Source organism: Micromys minutus, assembly GCF_963924665.1.
Source record: "Micromys minutus genome assembly, chromosome: 27".
Classification (NCBI taxonomy): Eukaryota; Metazoa; Chordata; class Mammalia; order Rodentia; family Muridae; genus Micromys; species Micromys minutus.
In genome coordinates this window covers 17,101,952-17,121,392 of record NC_137962.1, presented here as the reverse complement: position 1 = coordinate 17,121,392, position 19,441 = coordinate 17,101,952, and the positions used below count along the sequence as shown (strand labels likewise).

General features: G+C 51.1%; 2 protein-coding genes across 2 annotated transcripts; both read left to right on the top strand.

Annotated features, from left to right (window-relative positions):
- Positions 1-573: 573 nt before the first annotated feature.
- Positions 574-7,109, top strand: LOC308437731 (secreted Ly-6/uPAR domain-containing protein 2-like; the record flags this gene model as incomplete). Its single annotated transcript, XM_080938863.1, has 3 exons — positions 574-625; positions 3,828-3,926; positions 6,898-7,109. 3 exons carry the CDS (start codon positions 574-576, stop codon positions 7,107-7,109), a joined length of 363 nt encoding a protein of 120 aa, XP_080794989.1.
- Positions 7,110-17,267: 10,158 nt separating this feature from the next.
- LY6D (lymphocyte antigen 6 family member D) lies at positions 17,268-18,527 on the top strand (the record flags this gene model as incomplete). The annotated part of the gene is made up of 3 exons (XM_080939853.1): positions 17,268-17,353; positions 18,033-18,131; positions 18,295-18,527. Exons 1-3 carry the CDS (start codon positions 17,302-17,304, stop codon positions 18,525-18,527), a joined length of 384 nt encoding a protein of 127 aa, XP_080795979.1. The 5' UTR covers positions 17,268-17,301.
- Between the last annotated feature and the right edge of the window lie 914 nt (positions 18,528-19,441).

Below are 19,441 nucleotides of genomic sequence, written 5' to 3'. Positions count from 1 at the left end.
GGCTCCCAGTACACCTAGCTTTTGACCTGATGAGATTCCCTGCTCCAGATCAGACTCTAAGTAGGCAGAGCCTCAGTCCTGACCTCCAAGCTAGAATCAGCCTTTCCACCTGGTCCTCTGCAACTGTGTGCACAGTGAGAATCCAGCTTAAGGCTGCCATACCTCAGCTTCTCCTATTATATTGGGTTTGCTATCTATCTGATGTGATGGAGAATGGGGGGGGGACTGTGATACTCAGGAGAGCCAGTCTGCAGACCCCAAGGGAAAAACCACATTCTTCTCAGACTATAAGACAGAACTGTCACTGCAGACTCCCTTCCTTCCTCCGAGTGTCTCTGGGGTCTCGTGGCTGCAGGTCTTGGTTACCAGAAGGGGAGGCTGCTGGCTCAGGACCAAAGGGCAGGCCAAAGGGTATCTTGGAGGTGGGCAGAAGGAGCCTGGGTGACATGAGTCAGGCTAGTCCTGCTGCCCCAAGCTCATCCTCCAGACAAATTACCAGGTTTCCCAGGCACCCCGTGGCCTTATAAAGGCACCCTCTCCCCGGTGGATCCTAGTTGTTGGTGGACATCCATGATGAGGTCCTTCCTGGTGCTGTTGCTGCTGGCTGTTGTGTGTACTTCTCTAGGTAAGACACTGGATACACCTGGTTTGAGGGGAGGCAAGCAGCCTCGGGAAGGGTGCAGGAGTCTGGGGGGTGGGACTTGGGAGAGGGGGTACCCTTTAGGGCACTGGCCTGGTCTGGAAAGGGGGTTGCAGGGGACGAGTAAGAGGTTTCTATGGTGATTTCCTGCCCAGCTAGATTGAGAAGCCTCTTCCTTTTAGATAGTATGTGAAACCTTTCTGGCTGTTTGTATATGTGGGGGGAGGATGTAAGAATTAGAGAAGACAGAGATGCAGGAAAGGGAAGTACCCTGGATACCCTGGAAGTCCCTGTGAGCTCTGGGCCCTGGGACTTGGCAAAAATGGCCAACTCTCCCCCCTCTTCTCAGAATGAGGCACTCTTGGAATGTAGGACTCTGTGTTAAAAAGGAAGGAAGGAAGGAAGGAAGGACATCAACAAGACAGATTGTATAGGTTAACCCCTCCAGGCCACTCTGCCCTGACTCCTGATGACCTGGTTTAGGGACAGAAATGAGGCCGGAGGTGGGAGGGATGTACTTCAGCCTGTGATTATCAGTGGAATAATTATTATCTCCAGGATAATTAGCCCCATCAGCTTCCCCTGAGTGTGAGGAGGGGGCGGAAGGAAAAGAAGACCGTCCTGGGAAGCAGTCTAGCCATTGGGTGCATATGTAGGAGCACAGAAAGGCAGGTGGAGAGACACGGACCAAGGGCTGGAGGCTGGCCTAGGGAACAGGGAGGAGTCAGGGTCAGGCTGGGGGCATCATTTGGGAAATGTAGAAAAGAAGATACTTGGGAGGCCTCAGACCAGGGACAGCCACTAAACTAGGACCGTCAGCCCTGGAGGCAGGAATCAATTACAGGCAAAAAGGGTGAGAGGTCTGAGTCAGAAGGTGGGGACACTGGCTGGCTGGGACACTTTTGTCCTCAAGGCTCAGCTTTCCTGCAAGGTTGGCTGACCTTACAGCATTCTGGGAACTCATTGGGACTCAGAAGGCTTAAGGAGGGCAGCCCAGCTCCTAGGACAGAAGGTCTCTGGGGCCCACAATGAGGAAACTGGGGTACTATGTGGTTCTTGCCTGAAATAACCTAGGAGTGTTTCCCCAGCCCAAAAAGACTGGGAACTAGTATGCAAAGGTACTGTATGGGGTGAGAGATCATAGCCAGGGGACATTCCCAATAAGGAAGCCATTCTCATTGTATATCTCTTATACAGAAAAGACACCTCCCAACTCTCAACACAGGGCCTCCACAGCTTCAATACTGATGACTCTTATATGGGAGTTATAGTCATCTAACTCCTTGGGTAAAGATGACAAGGTCCAAGCAGGTATGCATTGTTAGGACACCTGTTTCCAGACACTCTTACAGAGAAACCCCTACAGGACACGTCCCTGTAAGACATTTCTACAGGACACACCTGCTATTCAATACCCTTAAGTGAAACTCCCACAGGACACTCCTTACCCCTCCCAAGGCCTGGGCACAAAGTCATCTTTCCCAGTGGCTCAGCTTTTGTACCAGAACCCCTATCATGTCTTGTCACAGCTGAGGAGTCCTTGCAACCCTCCAAGCTGGCCTTGTCTCTGCCATTCAGCACCATTGGCCAATGCAGCTGTTCTCAACTACACACAGAAATTACCCATGTGAGCTCAGATGTGAGGCTTCTCAGGTTATCCTGACTCTCACAAACCACAGTGCCTAAAGTAATCACTTTTCCTTCTTCCAAACAACCATTATAGCCCAGTGAGTCAGCCATGTCTGGGTAGCCTGTGTTCTCTTGAGGGGGCTTCTTGCCTTTTTTTTTTTTTTTTTTTTTTTTTTTTTTTTTTTTTTGTGGTTGGAAGCTGTGGCCAATGTCGCAGCATCTGGAACTACTCACTTCGGGAGCCTGTCCAGCTCCCTAGCACTGGCACACTTTTGCTGAAGCCTCTTCATTTAGCCTGGAGGTGAGGACCACCAACCGGCCTTGGGCAGAATGGGGTACCCTCGAGATGAACAGCTCTAAGTACCTACTGATGCTTAGAGATGCGAAAAGTTGTTGCTGCTACCCTGTCCTGATTAGGAAGCCATGTGTCTCTAGGAAGGCAATTGTCCCAGCCCTGGAAGCTCCCTTCAGCCCTCTTCCAAGGAAGGAAATGACAAGAACCGTGCACATTATGAATTCTGTCATTTTACCATCTGAAAAGACCAAGAACACTACAAATCCCACATTGTAAGCAAGGACAGATCACATTAGAGGTCAGAAGAATTAGAGGTTCTAAATCACCTCTCTTTATATTTCTTCCTGATACTCCATCCCTTCTGCCATCCCCCATCTATCCTTCTGTTCATGCATCTACCCATCCATCCACCCATGTATTCATCTTCACATCTACCTATGAACCCATCTACCCATCCATCCACTCACCTACATACCTATTCATCATTGCATCATTTCACTACCTATCTATTCATCCATCTGCCCATTCTTCTGCTCATCCACTCACTCATCTATTCATCTAGACATTATAATCACACACTTACCCATCCATCCACCTACCCATCCATCTACTCACCATCCACCCACCCACCCACTCACCCATATATCCATCCATCCATCCATCCATCCATCCATCCATCCATCCATCTACCCACACACACACACACACATCCACCCACTCATTCATCCATCCATCCACCCACCCATTCATCTATCCACCCACCCATCGATCTATCCATTCATCCATCAACCCACTCAAATATATATACATACATACATCTACCTACCCATCTAATCCCACCCTCCCATTTAGCTGATAAAGCTCTCCTATACTCACTAATGATCTCAGACTCCTTGACAGAGAGATAAACACAGATCAGAGAGGAAGATAAGTGTGGGAGTTCATAGGTGCCAGAGAAGCTTTAGGCAGAAAACCTCTGAGTCTAGCCTGAGGATAGCATGCCATCCTACCACACACGTTCCTGTAACTCAAGCTGACATTTTGATACTGACATACACAGGACCAGAGGGGATAGAGGGAGGGGCATGTTAGAAACACTACCATGAAGGTCCTAGCTTCTCAGACCTTCCCAGAGGACTGGGGGAACTCCTGGAACAGAGAGGAAGATCAGAGAGTATGACCTTGAGTGGGCCACTACTAGGCAGGTGGCTGGGCACTTAGTCCCAGCCCCAGCCCAGACTGATGGCCTGTGCTTCCCCCCAGCCCGGGCCCTGCACTGCCATGTGTGCTGTGGGCACGAGAACTGCGAGTCTCTCGTGGAGTGCGCCTTGACGGACAAGTACTGTGTGATCACTCGGGCCAGTGAGTACTTTGGGCCATGCAGGCCCCATCTCGCCCCACCAGCACTACACAAGTGCTTTCCAGCCCCCTTTGGCCTCTTTGCATATCCTTCACATCAGAAACCCTCAGTGTCCCCACTTCTGACCCCAGGAACACTATCATTCTCTAGTTTACAGTTCGAGCTAGGCTGACGATTAGGTGGGATGAGGGTTGGATGTAAGTTGATATACTGAGGACACTAACATCACTGCCTGGTATTCCAGGCCCCTCTGGACCTTCACTGCTCACTCAAATCCATCTACAGTCAGCTAGCCACTGCCCTTGCCCTGGCTACCCTGCCTTGACATTCAATCCAGCCACTGTTCAGAGTCCCTGACCAGGCCGGGCTCTCTTCTTCCTACATCCCATGGTTCATCTGCTTCTCTTTGATCAGTGGGGCCGAGCTGGAGTCTCAAGCTTGCATATTGGGCTATGATGGGTTTCAGGCTTGGTGTTGGAATAGCTGGGGGCAGGGGTCGCTTATTTGAAGTGGTCCCAGAAGAAAGCATGGGTGTTAACAGAGAGGCTGAGGATCTAGGTGAACGATGTCACCTCTAGGTCTCAAAGGGTTTGGGGTCTTTTCTTTGCTGTTGTCATTGGTATTGGGTAATGAGGCCTGTGGTCCCAGTGAATGAAAATTGCTATGGCCATTAGGTGGCTTCTTCCAAGATCCCATTCTGGGAAGGGGAGAAGGAAGCTAGGTGGCTTCCAGCATGGTCCGGGGCTGTCCATATTATCAAATCCCAGTGGTAACATGGCCCTTCTAGCTCAGCTTGCAGTCATTCCTGTTTTATGAAGAGGCAGTGTCCTGGTAGAGCCATACAAAGACTCATCCCAGACCCTACATACTTCTGTCTACACTTTGTTTCTTGTGCTGCTTAACCTCTAGGAGAAAACATCATATACTCCACTGCCTGTAGGAGTCTCCTCATCCTGCAGAGGAGCATCCTGCCCAGAGGCAGCTGCCCTTAGTTATCCACAGTTATGTTGCAAGTGGTAAGGGCCTAGTGGGCTGCAACCCCAGCGATTGCCCAGAGCACTAGGCAAAACATAGAGGATGGGATCTTTAGCCAGCAGCGGGAGAATGCCACGTTAAGAGCCAAACTCTAACAAACGCCTAAGTCAAATGGGCCTTGTTGATGGAAAACAGTGAGGTGAGAACCCGAGGGTACCCAGGAATCAGCGTTCCCCATAGTTCCATCCGTGGGCAACAGCTTCTGTTTAGCATCCCAGGGCTCCTGCCCGGTCCTTGCCCTTCTAGCATTTGCCCCTTACTGAACATGCATCTATCTAGCCTGCAGTCTGTCCATCCACCTCCCAGAGTGTCTGCTGAGTGTGGGAACACCAAGACACAGATACATGGAGCCATTGTTGTACCCCAGGTCCTCAGAGGTCACAGCCAAGCAGAGTTGAAAGATATCCTTCAGTAGGCAGCAGAAAGTGCCCTGGCGAAACAGCGAGGGTTGTGGACGAGAGCTTTTGGTAGGAGGGTACACTGTTCAGTGAGGTTACATAAGCAAGCCAAGGGTCTTCCTGGCCCCAAGGTGAGCAGGAAAGGGGTGCAGTATTAGTGTTCTGCGGCAGATGCTGTGTTAGTCCCAAGGTTAGGGGACCCCTCTGGCTGCTGGGTTTCAAGGGAGAGAGGATAGATGATTACCAGGGCCTCCTCTCTGTAAACACTGGGCAAGTAAGGGTGCCCCATGTGTCCAAAACTCCTAGTTTTTCACACATAGTCACTGAGACTACTTCTCTTCTGATATATCCAGGATGGTAAAAGTCCCTACTTTAGAATTGGGCATTTACTGCAAGATGTGAGGTCTAGCATCCCTTTTGCCCAGGAGGAGGCTGTGTGTCTCTACAGTGAGTGCTTCCTGGGCCTGGATACCCGCCAATGGCCTCAGGTTCAATTTCATCTAGGAGCAGCTGCTGCGATTCACTCTGACTCAGAAGTGGCACCGAACTCAGTCACTAACTACTGCCAACTATTGATTAACATGTTCCCCATACTCTCCTTACACCAGCGCAACTCTCAAACTATCCCCAAATTTCTTATTTTCCTAAAGAAAGGTGGAGGCAAAGACTGGTTCCACCTTTGATGTTTGTTCTCTAGGTGGGGCAACTGAGGCATAGAAGCATCCTGAAACAGTTACCTCACCTCCATCACACAGTGTCTGGCCAGGCTACAGGCTACAGGCTCCTGCACACAGGGCTAGGGTCAGAGCTCCCAGTACCTCTGAACAGTGCAGGTTAAGGGAAAATGTTTACTTTTCCTAGGACCACGTGTTCTCACGAGTCCTCCTGTCCCCACTGTGTATGCATGTACAAAGCAAATCATCCCCACCATGTGTGTGTAGAAACATAGCAAGTTTTGCACAGTGGACCCTCCTGAGACACTCCCAAACAGGGGCAACCCTTTCCCTTTCCAGGGACACTTGTAAGCCCAACCTCAGTTTTTCTCAAGATCCTGAGACCTAGAAGCCCCTGTGGGCTGTGGAGCTTTTTGGTCACTCAGCCTGTCTAGTACATCCCAGACCCAAGAGGTATGAGAGCTAATTGGGGCCCAAGCCTCTCTTCTGGTATTTGAAACCCAGAGGAGATGAAAAGGAAGAGGTGAGAAAAGAGAGGAGAATCGGCTCCCAGGAAAGGGAAAATAGAGGAAACTGAGGAACCCAGAGACTGAGAGAGGAGTCTTTAATTCAGTCCTTGGCCTCAGATGTCACAGGTCAGTCCATCATAAAAAAAAGACATGTCCCCCACAGGCACTGAGGAAGGACAGCCATTCACAAGACTTTTTGGGACACCTCCAAGCTGCCGTCTCAAATACTCAGAGGCCCAGGAATTGCCTCAAAGCATGTTGGCCCCCACGCTGCAGGTTTCCTGAGAGCTGGCTGGGTGGTGATAGCTGTGGGTACTATGGGGACAATACCCACGGCCGTTCCTCCTGTTTCCACAGCCAGCCCTGGTGGCATCCTGGTCATGAAGTCCTGCGCCCCCATCTGCCCCAACAGCACCGTGTCTTCAGACGGCCGTGCCCTCTCTGTCTCCTGCTGTGAGGGAAGTCAGTGCAACCGCAGTGCTGCCTCGGGTCTGACCGGCAGCCTTGGCGCTCTATGGACCAGTGCCTCTATCAGCCTACTATGGGCACTGCTTCGAGCTGCCTGGTGAGGGCCTGGGTGGCCTTTCTGTACCATCGGGGATCTGACTGCAGCCTCAGCAGCATCCTACCCCCAACCCAGCCCAGGCTGTTACTCTCTCTCTCTTGCCATTAACCCCCAAACACATTCAGACTTCCCTTTTCTCACAGAAAGGAAGTAAGGACACCCATCCCAAAGGCTCTTGCCCCACCACCCAGCTTTCCTGCCTCAGAAAATCCTCCAACAGGGCACAAGGACACACCTTCCCAAGACCTTCACCTCTATGAGACCTCAGCCTTTCACTGAGTCTTGGGAGTACCTAGCTACCTTCAGAAGGAAGAGCTGATGTATTCCCCATACTACCCTCTCCTTGCCTGGATCCCTGGGCCTCTTCTTTTCATGAAGTGACCCTGGCAGGTGACATGATTGTAAGGTTTGGGTACTGTTTAACTGAATATCAGCTTTTAAAAGAAGCTCTGACTTCCCATTGTGTGTGTTTGTGTGTAGGGGTGAGACAGATCGCTTTGGGCTTGATGTCAAGCATTGAAATATGCATCCTCTCTGGGCATGGGAAAACCTGCTTTGTCTCCCTGGCAGCATCATCTTGCCAGCCCTTCCCTGATGCTGTCCTAGGAGAAGAATAAATGTGTGAGTCTGCTTGGTCCAAGATGTTGGCTCCTGGGCATTTCTGATTCTTGGTCAATCTAATCCTCAGAGATGAGCAGGTGGAATTCTTAATGCACAAGTAAGCCCAGATGCAGGAGTGGTACCTCTGCCTTGGACCTCCTGTGTCTGTACTGGATCCTGCTGGCCAAGATAGAGGAAACAGACTTCTACCACACCCCAACTTACAAGAGTCCCCTGAGAGCTCTTCTGAGCTACGATGTCCCTGGCACTGCTACTGGTGAGATGCTTGCATCCATCACAGTGCCCCGAGATCCCCAAAAGTCTATACTTTTGAGTTGGTGGCATGGCAAACCCTCAGCTTTCTGAACAGTCACCAGCACTCTGAGGCCACCCAAAGCCATGTCTCTTTTGGGGCTCTTCTTGAGGAGCAACATTGGAGCCCCTCAAGTCTGGAGAGTTTTATTCCTTACCTCTGCTGTCTTTTCCCGTCACTGTAATAAAGCACTCTGACAAAAGCAGCTAGAGAAAAAGTGTATTTCACTCAAGGTCCAGGTCATCATGGTAAAGAGGTCATGGCAGCCAGGACCTGAAGCATCTGGTCACACCGAAAGGAAAAGATGACGGGGCACCAATGAAAGGAAAAGTCACTGAAGGAAAAAGTCACAGAGCACCAATGTTGTGAAAAGATGACGTCCCGGGTTTCAGCACCAATGTTGGGGGAAGGATGAAGAGAGTGGGGGGCATATGGCCCATGGAGGTGTGGCGAGGCCTGTGGGCAAGGGAGATGCCTCTGGGGGGGCCCATGTTTGGAATCCCTTTCCCCCCCCCAGGGACCAGCCATACAACATTTTAGTACAGAATAGAGTTTATTCAGGTCATGATAGAGTTAAGAAGGTAGTAGAGGCAGAGAGAGAGAGAGAGAGAGAGAGAGAGAGAGAGAGAGAGAGAGAGAGAGGGAGGGAGAGAGAGAGGGGGGTGGGGGAGAGGGAGAGAGGGAGAGAGAGAGAGTAGAGGCTTAGAGGAGTAGAGAAGAGGTTAGCCATGAGCACATGGAGGGAGAGGGGGGAAGGGAAGGGGGAGAGGAGGGATAGGGCAGAGAGCAAGGCCGAAAGAGGCAAGAGAGGCAAGAGAGGCAAGAGAAAGAGGAGGGGTCAAGCAGCTCCTTTTATACTGCCAGGTCACTGGGGCGGAGCATACCTAGCAACTTCTGAGGGGGGGGTGGTAAATGAGGGGGGTATACCTGGGAGTTGCTAGGTAACTGAGGGGATGGGGTTTACAGAATCCCAACACACTCTGGGTTCACAGTCCAGAAACACAGGGAAATGCAGGCTCAATGTCCATTAGTGTTTTTTCTGCTTGCGTAGCTGCACACCACATATGTGTCTGGTACCCAGGAAGGTCAAAAAGGGGTGTCAGCTCTCTTGGAACTGGAGTTACAGATGCTTGTGAGCTGCCATGTGGGTTCTGGAAACCAAACCAGGCTCCTCTGGAAGAACAGCCAGTGCTCCTAACACCTGAACCCTCCCTCTCAGCCCCAGCCTAGCCAGTTTCTTTTCTCCACTGATACAATTCAGGATCCCAGCCATGATGGGTCTTCTCGCCTCAAATAATACAGTCAAGATAATCCTTCATGAATATTGCCAGAGACTTATCTTCCAAGTGAGCATAGATTCTTTCGAGTTGACATTCGACATACCTGCCCAGTGCTCCAGTGCCTGGGAGCCTGCTTTGCCTTGTATGGGGCAGCATAGGAGCTTGCTCAGGTTTGCAGATTTTCCCCCGAGTTTTTCCTGAATCCAGGCCTCTGAGAGCTGCCTACCCTGTTAGCTTATCTATGCAGCCCCAGCTCCCCACCGAGCTCTTCTGCTTCTTGCCCAGAGGCTAAAAGATATATGTCTCTTTACTCTTCCTTAAGTCTCTATCCTTTATATCTGAAGTTGGAGATAGAGCTCAGAGGTACAGTATTTACCTAGTGCAAAAGTCTGATCCTCCCATTCCCAGATGACAAGGACAAACATCCCGGACAGGTAAGTGACAGTTGGTGTCCTATCTACCTGGCAAAGATGACTTCCACTGCCTGGGCTTGGCACAGAACCTTCCTAGATGGTGTTTTCCTCTACTGGGAGAATGGTACTGTCTCTCCACTCAGCATTCCTTCCTAGTCTGCTGCAACCTAAGCAATGGGGCCAGGACACACCTCATTTCCTCCTTGCTACCTCTCTGTGTTTCCAGATGCCTCCTAACCTCACCGGTCCACAGTCCTTTAGTGTTTAGATACAAGTGCCCTGCCTCACATGTCCTTGAAGATTGCATAAGTCAGAACCATGCACTGGACAGTGTTTTGGGCCACCTTTTTCTTTGTCTTGGGAGCAGTGAGCTAGGACAGTGGAGAGGGCCCTCACCTTATCACACACTCACAGCTGCAGAGGTCAAGAAAGGTGAGGAGGGCTGAGAGTACTGAGTGAGCTGAGAGTGCTGAGTGAGGACCCTTGAAACCTGGGCATACCTCAGCCCCTGCATCTCTTAGGTACGCCTTTCCTGAGTGGCCAGCCTACTTCTCTGGAGTCTGGGGTCTAGAGTTGTGAGACAGCCATCCAGGAACATGAGGGCCTTCCTCTCTTGTCTGACCAGCTTTCCCACAGTCTAACCAGATAGGCCTCACCCTTCAGGGCAGCCAGTCTCCATTGTGTGGTTGCAACTGTCTCCTCCCAGGCTTCTGTTTTCACTTGATCTTAGCCAAGAGGTAGAAAAGTAATGGCTTCTGTTTGCAAAAGTAGGGCAGGGCAAGGGGACAGGTTGCCACCAAGCTAAGAACCCTTCTTGGTCTCGGAAGAGGAAGTGGTTGTACACAGAAAATTCTAGAATACCCTCCAACCGACCTTTCCAGCTCCTGGGGAGGTCGATGATGTGAGCAGTTTGATCTCTCTCTCCCCTCCTCAGGGCACCCACACATCTGCAGTCAGCACACTCAGGGAGCCTCCAGAAGACAGGACTCTTGCTACATTTGGATCCCTTAATGACAACAGACTCGCCCTGCCCTGTGGCAAGAGATGCTAAACACCAGCAAAGCTGCAAATCCACGTTGCAAAAAGCAGAGGGAGGAAGAGGCCATCAGGGAGAGAGTGATACTGACTGCCATGGGAAAGTCCCAGGGCTCCTGACCCACAGTGGCACAACACATGTGAAGCTTGGTTGGAGATGGCTCATGGGTCCTGCAGGAGTCCCTGGAAAGGGGGCAGCAGAAAGTGGAGTGGACAGCCTAGGTAGGACGCCATTCAGTAAAGACAGCAAAGGGAATTTTGAGACATCAAATATGAACAAAGCCCATGAAGACAAATAGGTTAGGACAGCAGGTGGAGGGGTGGGGAGCTGTGCTGTATTGAGTGGTCCAGGAAGAGTCAGTGGGCCAGGTGTAGATGGACAGATGGGTGCACAGAAGATGGGAACATGAATGAATGGATGGAAGGGGGAGTAAATAACTGGGAAAATGGATACAAAGCTCCTTAGACGGTTTGTGGATGGGTGGATGGAGGATGGATGGTGGATAAAGAATAGGTGAGTGAATGGATGGATGGCAGGCTGGGAGGAGAAGGTAGGGAGACTGGGCTTGAATCTAAGAGCAACTGGGTGAGCAGGAGAGAGACTCCATCCAGCAATGTCTAGGGTTGAGGCCTTGGCTCTAGGAAAGAAGTGAGTTGAAGATGGTGGGGCTGGTGACATAACCATAGACTTCAAGCTTGAGAGTCATGGAGTTGGCTGAGAGGTAAAGACAGCCATATAGGAACCCCGGGGTCTGCAGAGGATGTTGAGAGAAGAGGTTGCTGCACTAAAGACTATTGAGGCACTGGCTTCCCAAGTGCTTGACTGAGGCCAGGGTGGGGAAGAAGCAACTAGAACTCTCCGGGACGACAGCTGGTTCTAGTGTAGTCAGAAATGGAAGGCTAACCCTGGGACTAAGCCCAGTGTGACAGTCAGTGGTGAGTTCTGTCTAATCTTTTTCATCTGTCCAGCTGGCCATCTGACCTGGTCTCTTACGTGATGTATCCTCTACTTTGGGCATGAGTATCTCTGCACTCCAAGGACCTGCCTATTCCCCCCTCTTATGTAACTAGGTGCAAACAGCATGCTTCTTGAGAGCTCTCTGGCAGGGCATTTTAGGACCTTCCTCCCTGTCCCGAGGCTGTCCCCACACCCAGAGAAGACTGCAGCACCATGCACTCTTCACAAGCAACACACCCTAGCCCTGGATCCAGGGCCAAAGTGGGAATCTTGAGGGCACCTGGCTGAGCCTCCTGATCCAGCCTCAACCACCTGAGGATATAGGAGCAGAGCCCAGCCTCCCACCCCAGCCATGTGAGGACAGCCACCTGCTTTAAAGGCACCACTGGTGACAGACAGGTCAATAGGGCAGCAGTGTGGTGAGATATTCCTTTCCCTCTAGGGTAGGACTGGAGTTGTTTTTCTTAAGTTCTCTCCTATCCCCCAAGTTACCCATGTGTCACAGGCCCCTGAGCAGCCACCCTCAGTCTTGCCAACTTTGACTCCCAACCTTAACAATCTCAGATTTCTCTTGCAGGGTAACTACTAATTTCCCAAGAACAGATGGTATCAGTGGAGGTCATAGGCTATGCACAAAGGCCTGGAGGGCAGAGATGCTGCAGACCAAGTAGTTCTTTTCTGGGACAGGCTGAGACCTCACTGAGACTCCTCTGAGGGCAAGTCTGCACTGAGTCATAAGGGAGGGGCTCATGGGTGGGGTAGGAATTCACCCAAAGGTTCTGAAAGTATCATAGGGATTGTCAAGACCTCATCCTGGGGTTGGAGCACAGGTGAGAAACTGGGGTGCACTCGATGTAATCACCCATCCCAGAATTATGACTAAGGGAGGCATCACATTACTTATCTTACAACTGAACTCATCTCAAGTCTCTCCTCATTGCTAACAAAATATGGCCCACTGGCTCTTTCCGGACCACTCAACGCAGCATAGCCTCCATCATTCCACTTGCTGTCCCAACCTATTTGTCTTGTTCATGCTTGATGTCTCAAAATTTACCTTGTGGTCTTTACTGAACATCCTGAAAATCTGAGCTCTGTGTGCGACTTGTGTGCACCTGTATTCCTGTGTGTCCTGCATGGAGACAGGAGCATGGATGATACTCTGCAAATCGTACTTACGGGATGGATGGACAGGCAGACAGATGGATGGATGAATGGATGGACAGATGGGTATATAGAAGATGGGTGGATCGATGAATGGATGGAAGAGTGAATAGATTAGTGGACAGATGGATACATAGATCCATAGGAGCATAAGTGGATGGGTGGACAAATGGGTAGTTTGATAGGTGAGTGAAGGACAGGTGGGTGAGTGGGTGGATGGATAGATGGATGGACGGACGGACGGACGGACGGACGGACGGATGGATGGATGGATGGACGGACGGACGGGTGGATGGATGGATGGATGGATGGATGGATGCATGGATGCATGGATGAATGGATGGACGGATGGATGGTGGGATGGATGGATGGATGGATGGACGGACGGATGGATGGACGGACGGACGGACGGACGGATGGATGGATGGATGGATGGATGGATGGATGGATGGTGGGATGGATGGATGGATGGATGGATGAATGGATGGATGGTGGGCTGGATGGATGGATGGATGGATGGATGGATGGATGGATGGATGGATGGATAGACGGACGGACGGACGGACGGACGAACGGACGGGTGGACGGATGGATGGTGGGCTGGATGGATGGATGGATGGATGGATGGATGGACGGATGGATGGTGGGCTGGATGGATGGATGGTGGGATGGGAGGATACATGAATGTATATAGAATGGATGAATTCGTAGGTACAGTATCAAGTAAGTGGATAGTAGAAGATTGTTGAATGATTGATAAATGGATATATAAACTGATCGAGGGATGGATAAGTGAGGTGAGTGAATGGGTGGAAAATGGAGGATGCATGAGTGATGGGTTGATGGATAAATAAATGGATGGACAGGGATAGACAGATGATTGGCTAGTGGATAGTGAATGAATTTGTACATGGATCCATGATTACATGGATTATGGATAAATGGTTGATAGACAAAATTCAGGAGAAGGTGCCTCTAGGGAATTAGTGGTGGTGGCCGGGACCCTTGAGAATAATTTAAGGCATGTGAAGGCTATGCCAGGTGCCAGACAAGTGGGCAGTACCCACATCTAGGTTTGTGGCTCATAAAGGTCACTCCTGTGCCAGGAGAGTTATGGAGGGGAAGCCCAAGTTCAGAAACCAAGCTATGGCTCTTCTTCTTGAGTGATGCTGACCAGGGTTCTTTCTGCCGTGTCTGTGTCATCTGAGGCTCTACCTGTGTGATTAAGGACATAAGGGGCCCCAGGGAAACACTCCTCGTTCTGTTGTCTGACTCACAGAGCATTTACATGGCATTGCAGAAAAAGAGCTAGCGCTAGGGTGTGGCATGGGAAGCAGAGACTCCGATGCCCGTGTCTAGTGTCCCCTCCACCAGATGACGGGCACCAACTCTCAAGTCCTGGCTCACACAGATCTACATAGGTCAGTCCTCCTAGTGTGCTCCAGCCCTCCACCTCTCCAGTTGCCAAACTCATGCAGTGCACAATAGGAAGCAATGATACCTGTGTCCCTCGCTCCTACTGTCTGTGGTTCAGGACTGCGCCCTGCCTCTCTCATTCCCCAATATCCCTTATACAAGTAGTGACTATAGTACTATGAATAAAGTATTATGAATAAATGAATGAATGAATGAAGTGCTTTGAAGTGCAACATGGCTTTGGGGAATCCTGGAGTGTGCCTACACTTATACCCCAAGGTGTTTGAATACCTTCAGCCTAGGGATCTGACCTGTCTACTAAGTGCCCTCTTCAGACCAGGAAAGGGCCCTGGACTGTGCTTTCAGAAGAGCTGTGGTGTTTTGCTGTGCTTTCTTTGACCCACATGCCTTCCCTCTGAGCCACCTATGAGGCTCTTGTCATTTCTGTGACACAGCCATGAATGCAAGAGGGAGGGACATGAGCAGGGAGACCTCTGCTCTAGACAGAAGTCCAGGCTTGTCTCAACTTCCTGCTGAGGTTAGGGAATGGGCAAGTCTGAGGGGCAGATGATAGTGTTCTTTGCCCTGTGCCCCACATATACCACTTCCTGAGCAATATTCTGTGGCCAGCATCTCAAAAGTAGAAGTTATATCTCAGCCCCAGACCCAGGAGCCATGAACAAGGACTGAGAGAGAACCCATGTTCTCAAAGCAGTGGCTCCATTTGAAAGTAATACAGAAGGCAGTCGTGAGGGAATCAATGGCTCCTATACCCATTCCCTCTGGAGGTACCTCCAGGTTCCAGCCTGGCCACCTCCCACAGGACCCTTGTTGACTGCCTCAATACTACAAGAGCTCCTGCCACCAGAATCACTCAGTCTTTTAAGGACAAATGTAGCATGTAGCTGTTTTATACTCCTGTCGAACCCAGCTGGGGATAGCAGCTGACACATCCTCCTCGCAACGCTGCCAAGCACAAAGACCCTTCCCACCATGGATGAGGACCTCACCTAGGGCCTTCAGATCCAAGACTCATGGCCATCGTGAAGCCTGGGGTCCCTGGAAGCAGGCAAGCACAAAGAAACCTCCTCCTACCCAGGGTGTGAAGTCTGCCATACATTGCTCTCAGTCCCAGGCCCAGACTCCCACTTCCTTCCTGCCCTCCATTCCCAGACCCCAGAACTTCACTGAGCCTAGGAGAAGCTTCAAACCTGTTTTTCCAGCTGTTTCCCAATGAGTCATCTTTCTGTTTGCCAACTCCTCTGTCACCACTCTGTCATGGAGACCCAAGGTCTGTTCTCAACCCACCCATTCTCCCCATGTCTGATGTATTCAGGGCTGGGGGGGGGGTGCTGAAGCTGGGTGGACCTTTCTCCAAGGAAGCAAGGACTCTGAATTTCAGGCCTTTCCTGTGGTATTCCAGCTGTCACAAGCAAATCCCAGGGAGCCAGGTATTATTTAGCAAAACAGGGGAAGGCATGGGACAGGGGTGGGCCTTTTCCAGGCACTCTTATCCAAGCCACTTCCAGATTCCAGGTCCTGCCAAGTCCAAAAACTACTCTGAGAAGAACCACATGGAAGTTCTCAGGACACTTGTCCTCTGGCCTCAGCAAGTAGCTATAGCTTTACCTCACTTGATTCAGTTTAGGAGTCAGGGGAAAGCAGAGGGGAGGGGCCAAGGGTCTTAAGCCCATATCTGGTTGGTCCAGAGGTCTATAGGGCTCCAAGAATCTTAGCCTGGCCCAGGCCAACCCTCCTTGAAGCAGGTTCTGACCTGCCCATCATTGGCGTTTGTCCATCTGCCTTTCAGGGATACTACTGGAACAGGTCCAAGACTGATCCTTGTCTGTGTTTAGCTCATTACTGATAACTTGGATCTCCAGGCCAGGAGCAGAATAAGGATTCTATAGGGCCCACCCAGTCTACCCCCAGAGGAGTGCGCAGAATCAGCATCTAGGGGTTAGTTACCTTTCCACTAAGAACTAGAGTCATAGGGCAAAGAATGTCTCCTATGCACACGAAGAGAATATAGGTGGGGCTCAGGGCCATGACAGAGACCTTCATCAGCACCTGCCTGGGGTCCTGGGTTCAGAGGTCAGCTCTCAGACACAGAGGAACAAGGCAGAGATGCACAGGCAACAGTTATGAGATGGGAAAATGGCGGTGTCCTCATTACCATCATGTGAGGGATGGGGGTTAGGGCTCAATGAAAATTCGGTCTGAGGTCCAAGCAGAGGAGGAAGTGAGGCAGGAAGTTGAGAGAAACTCACATCTGCATAGCAATGAGAAGCCTCAAGAGCCTGTGGCTCCTCAGATGACCCTGTTCTACCCTGTCCTTACCCAGTTTTCTGGGATGGCCAAGTTTCCATGTTCTGGATCTTCATAGCCCTAACCTGGCCATACCCAGCACACACGGAGACTTCTCTCTCCCCACCCCACAGTCACCTCCCCTTTTCAGCAAGGACCATGTGCTTCCTGGGAGTTGGTTCCTCGATTCAAGGCTCCACTGGGTCAGTCAAGCACTGAACCCGGAGCAGAAGAGCGTAAGCTCTGTGCCTCTCAACCTGGTACCTAGACATCAGCATAGGCTGTGACTGAAGGAATTACCCAGTGGTGAGTGGAAAGGCAAAGACAGGGTGACCCAGGTACAGGCATGCAATTCACAAGGAAACGGAGAGCCTGAGAGCCAAGAGAGTGGCAGAGACAACAGCAGGAGGGATGGAAACTCAATAGCATCCAGTGTCTGGAGCAAGAACCAGAATTGTCTGCCAGGCTCCTGTCCACAACCAACCCTGCTCAGGGAGGCTGCAGGGCTGAGGAGACCAGGAACTTCAGTCCCTCCAGGTGGCAGGAGCCAGGCCTGGTCCCAGGCTGTTGAGCACAGGTCCCAAAAGGGCGGGGTGGATCCTAATTTGCATGCCGCTATCTGGCCTGCCCTCACTCCTCCCACAGCTCCTGCCCCATCTATAAGATCTGGGGAGAGGAAGGGCCCCCAGTGCTTCCAGACGACGTTCAGGATGAAGACAGCTCTGCTCCTCATTTTTGCCTTGGCTGTGGCCACTAGCCCAGGTGAGAGTCTATACCTGGGAACTGGGGAGGGTGGGTAGCTTTGTCTCCATACTAGACACTCAGCTCTAGGCAGGCTGAGCTTGACAGAATGTCATCAAATGAGAGAAGCTGAAATTTAGACTCAGAGAACACTTACATTGAGGGGTGCCTGTCTCTTGAAATTTAAAACAAAATGAATTTAACATCTTAACTTACTGGATCATAAGAACACACTATTTCAGAGCCAGAAAATTTTATCACTAACTCTCTGAAAAGGGGTGTTTTGAGAGAGGGGGGAGCTGGAGATATCTTGAGAGGTTTTTCTTACCGCCTTTGCCACCTCGTATCTGTACTGGGTAACACTAGGGTAGTCAAGCCCTCCCTCCCTTTCTCCAGGTTCTTCAGAACTCAGACCTTTGGGGTGGAGAAGGGAGCTTAGCAAAGACCAGGAACATCCTGAGGTCCTTGAAAAGTCCTCTCTCCCCTAGTTCTGCACTCCCTCTGCTTCCTAACATCTGCCTGGGGATGGCATTAGATAGAACATCCTCACTGGGGCTCCAAAGGATATCTAGACACCCTCTGAGCTAAACACAGACATGAGCTTTGTGGTGTCTAGGGCAGGAGTTGGAGTGACAAATTCTGAAGACTCTTTGGTGGCAAATTCCTTTACTTGACTGACTCGATGACCCTTATCCTTCAGCCTGGGCACTCCAATGTCATGTGTGCACCAGCAGTACCAACTGTAAGAAGCCCCAGAACTGTCCAGCCAACTCCTACTACTGCAAAACTGTCACCACAGGTGAGTGGCAACCCAAGACCCTCGGGGCCAAGATATCAGCCCTAGGCTTAATACTGGGGATGGGCCAGTCATGGTGATCGTGGTGGTCAAGTGTGACGAGGCTCCGTGGAAGCCGGGGTGCATGGTAAGCCAGGCCTGATACCCTTCCCCCTCCTGTATGCAGTGGAGCCTCTGAGCGGGAACCTGGTGAAGAAAGAGTGTGCCAGCTCATGCACCTCCAACTACAGTCAGCAGGGCCATGTCAGCAGTGGTTCCGAGGTCACAGAATGCTGCCAGGCTGACCTGTGCAACGAGAATCTGCACAGCGCTGCACCTGCACGTGCCCTGTTCAGCAGTGGCACCCTGGGCTTGGCAACGAGCCTGGGCCTTCTCGCTGTTTTGGCTCTCTGCCTGTAACACACTGCTTGGAGTTTCCCTTGCCCCTTCCCTCCTAGTCCCCGGGTTTCCCACAGCCCATCCTTGGCCATGATGAAGGCATCAGATGCTAAGGCTGGGGGATGCCCTTAAAGTCTGGGGCTGGGTCCTGGTGGGCGCCAAGAGCTGAGGACCTATCATAGCCCAGAGCCTGCTGCAGGACAGGAAGCTGTGTTCTGCTCCCCCGCATGGATGGGAGACAAACACGCTCCATCCTCCTTGATTTTGTACTTGTTCCATTTATTTTTCTACTTGAACCTCTACTTGAAAATAAATGATCTAAAAATACTGTGGCTGTGTGGAGTGGTGAATAGAGCAGTAGAACCTCTGGTACGCTACCCTGGACAAGCCTCGGCAGCATGCAGTAGCACCTGGTACCTGGCCTGGAAGGCATCTCTATCCTGGAAGGGGCAAACTCTCTCCAAGTCCCATGCGTGGAAGAAGGACAGTGTACCCAGGCTTCAACCCTGAGATTCTGTTTCCCAAGAGTTCCTCCTAGAGTTTTGAGGGCACTGCACATTACCAAGGACCAAGGTGAGTCCAGCTACTAGGATGACCTCCTTCATTTCTTAACGACTCTTCCAAATGTGTCTGTTAGGGTGGGACGTGTGACCCAGTACAAGCTGGTAAGTTTCAGGCTAGAAGGGGCCTAAGCAGAGTATAGCCCTGGGGGCCATCTATCTAGGCTCACTGCTTGTTTTCCCACGAAATGGGTTCTTGCTGCTGCCTAGGCTCCTGGGTGCTACTTGGATTTGCGTAATTTCCCGAATGGGGTAAGACTGTGTGGTTGGGTGAAGGAGAGGTATTCAGCAGATACCCAAACATGTAGTCCTCCTTGCAGCTAAGCAGGCTGGCCCGTTCCACTGCAACCATTGTCCTGCAGGCCCATGAAGGCG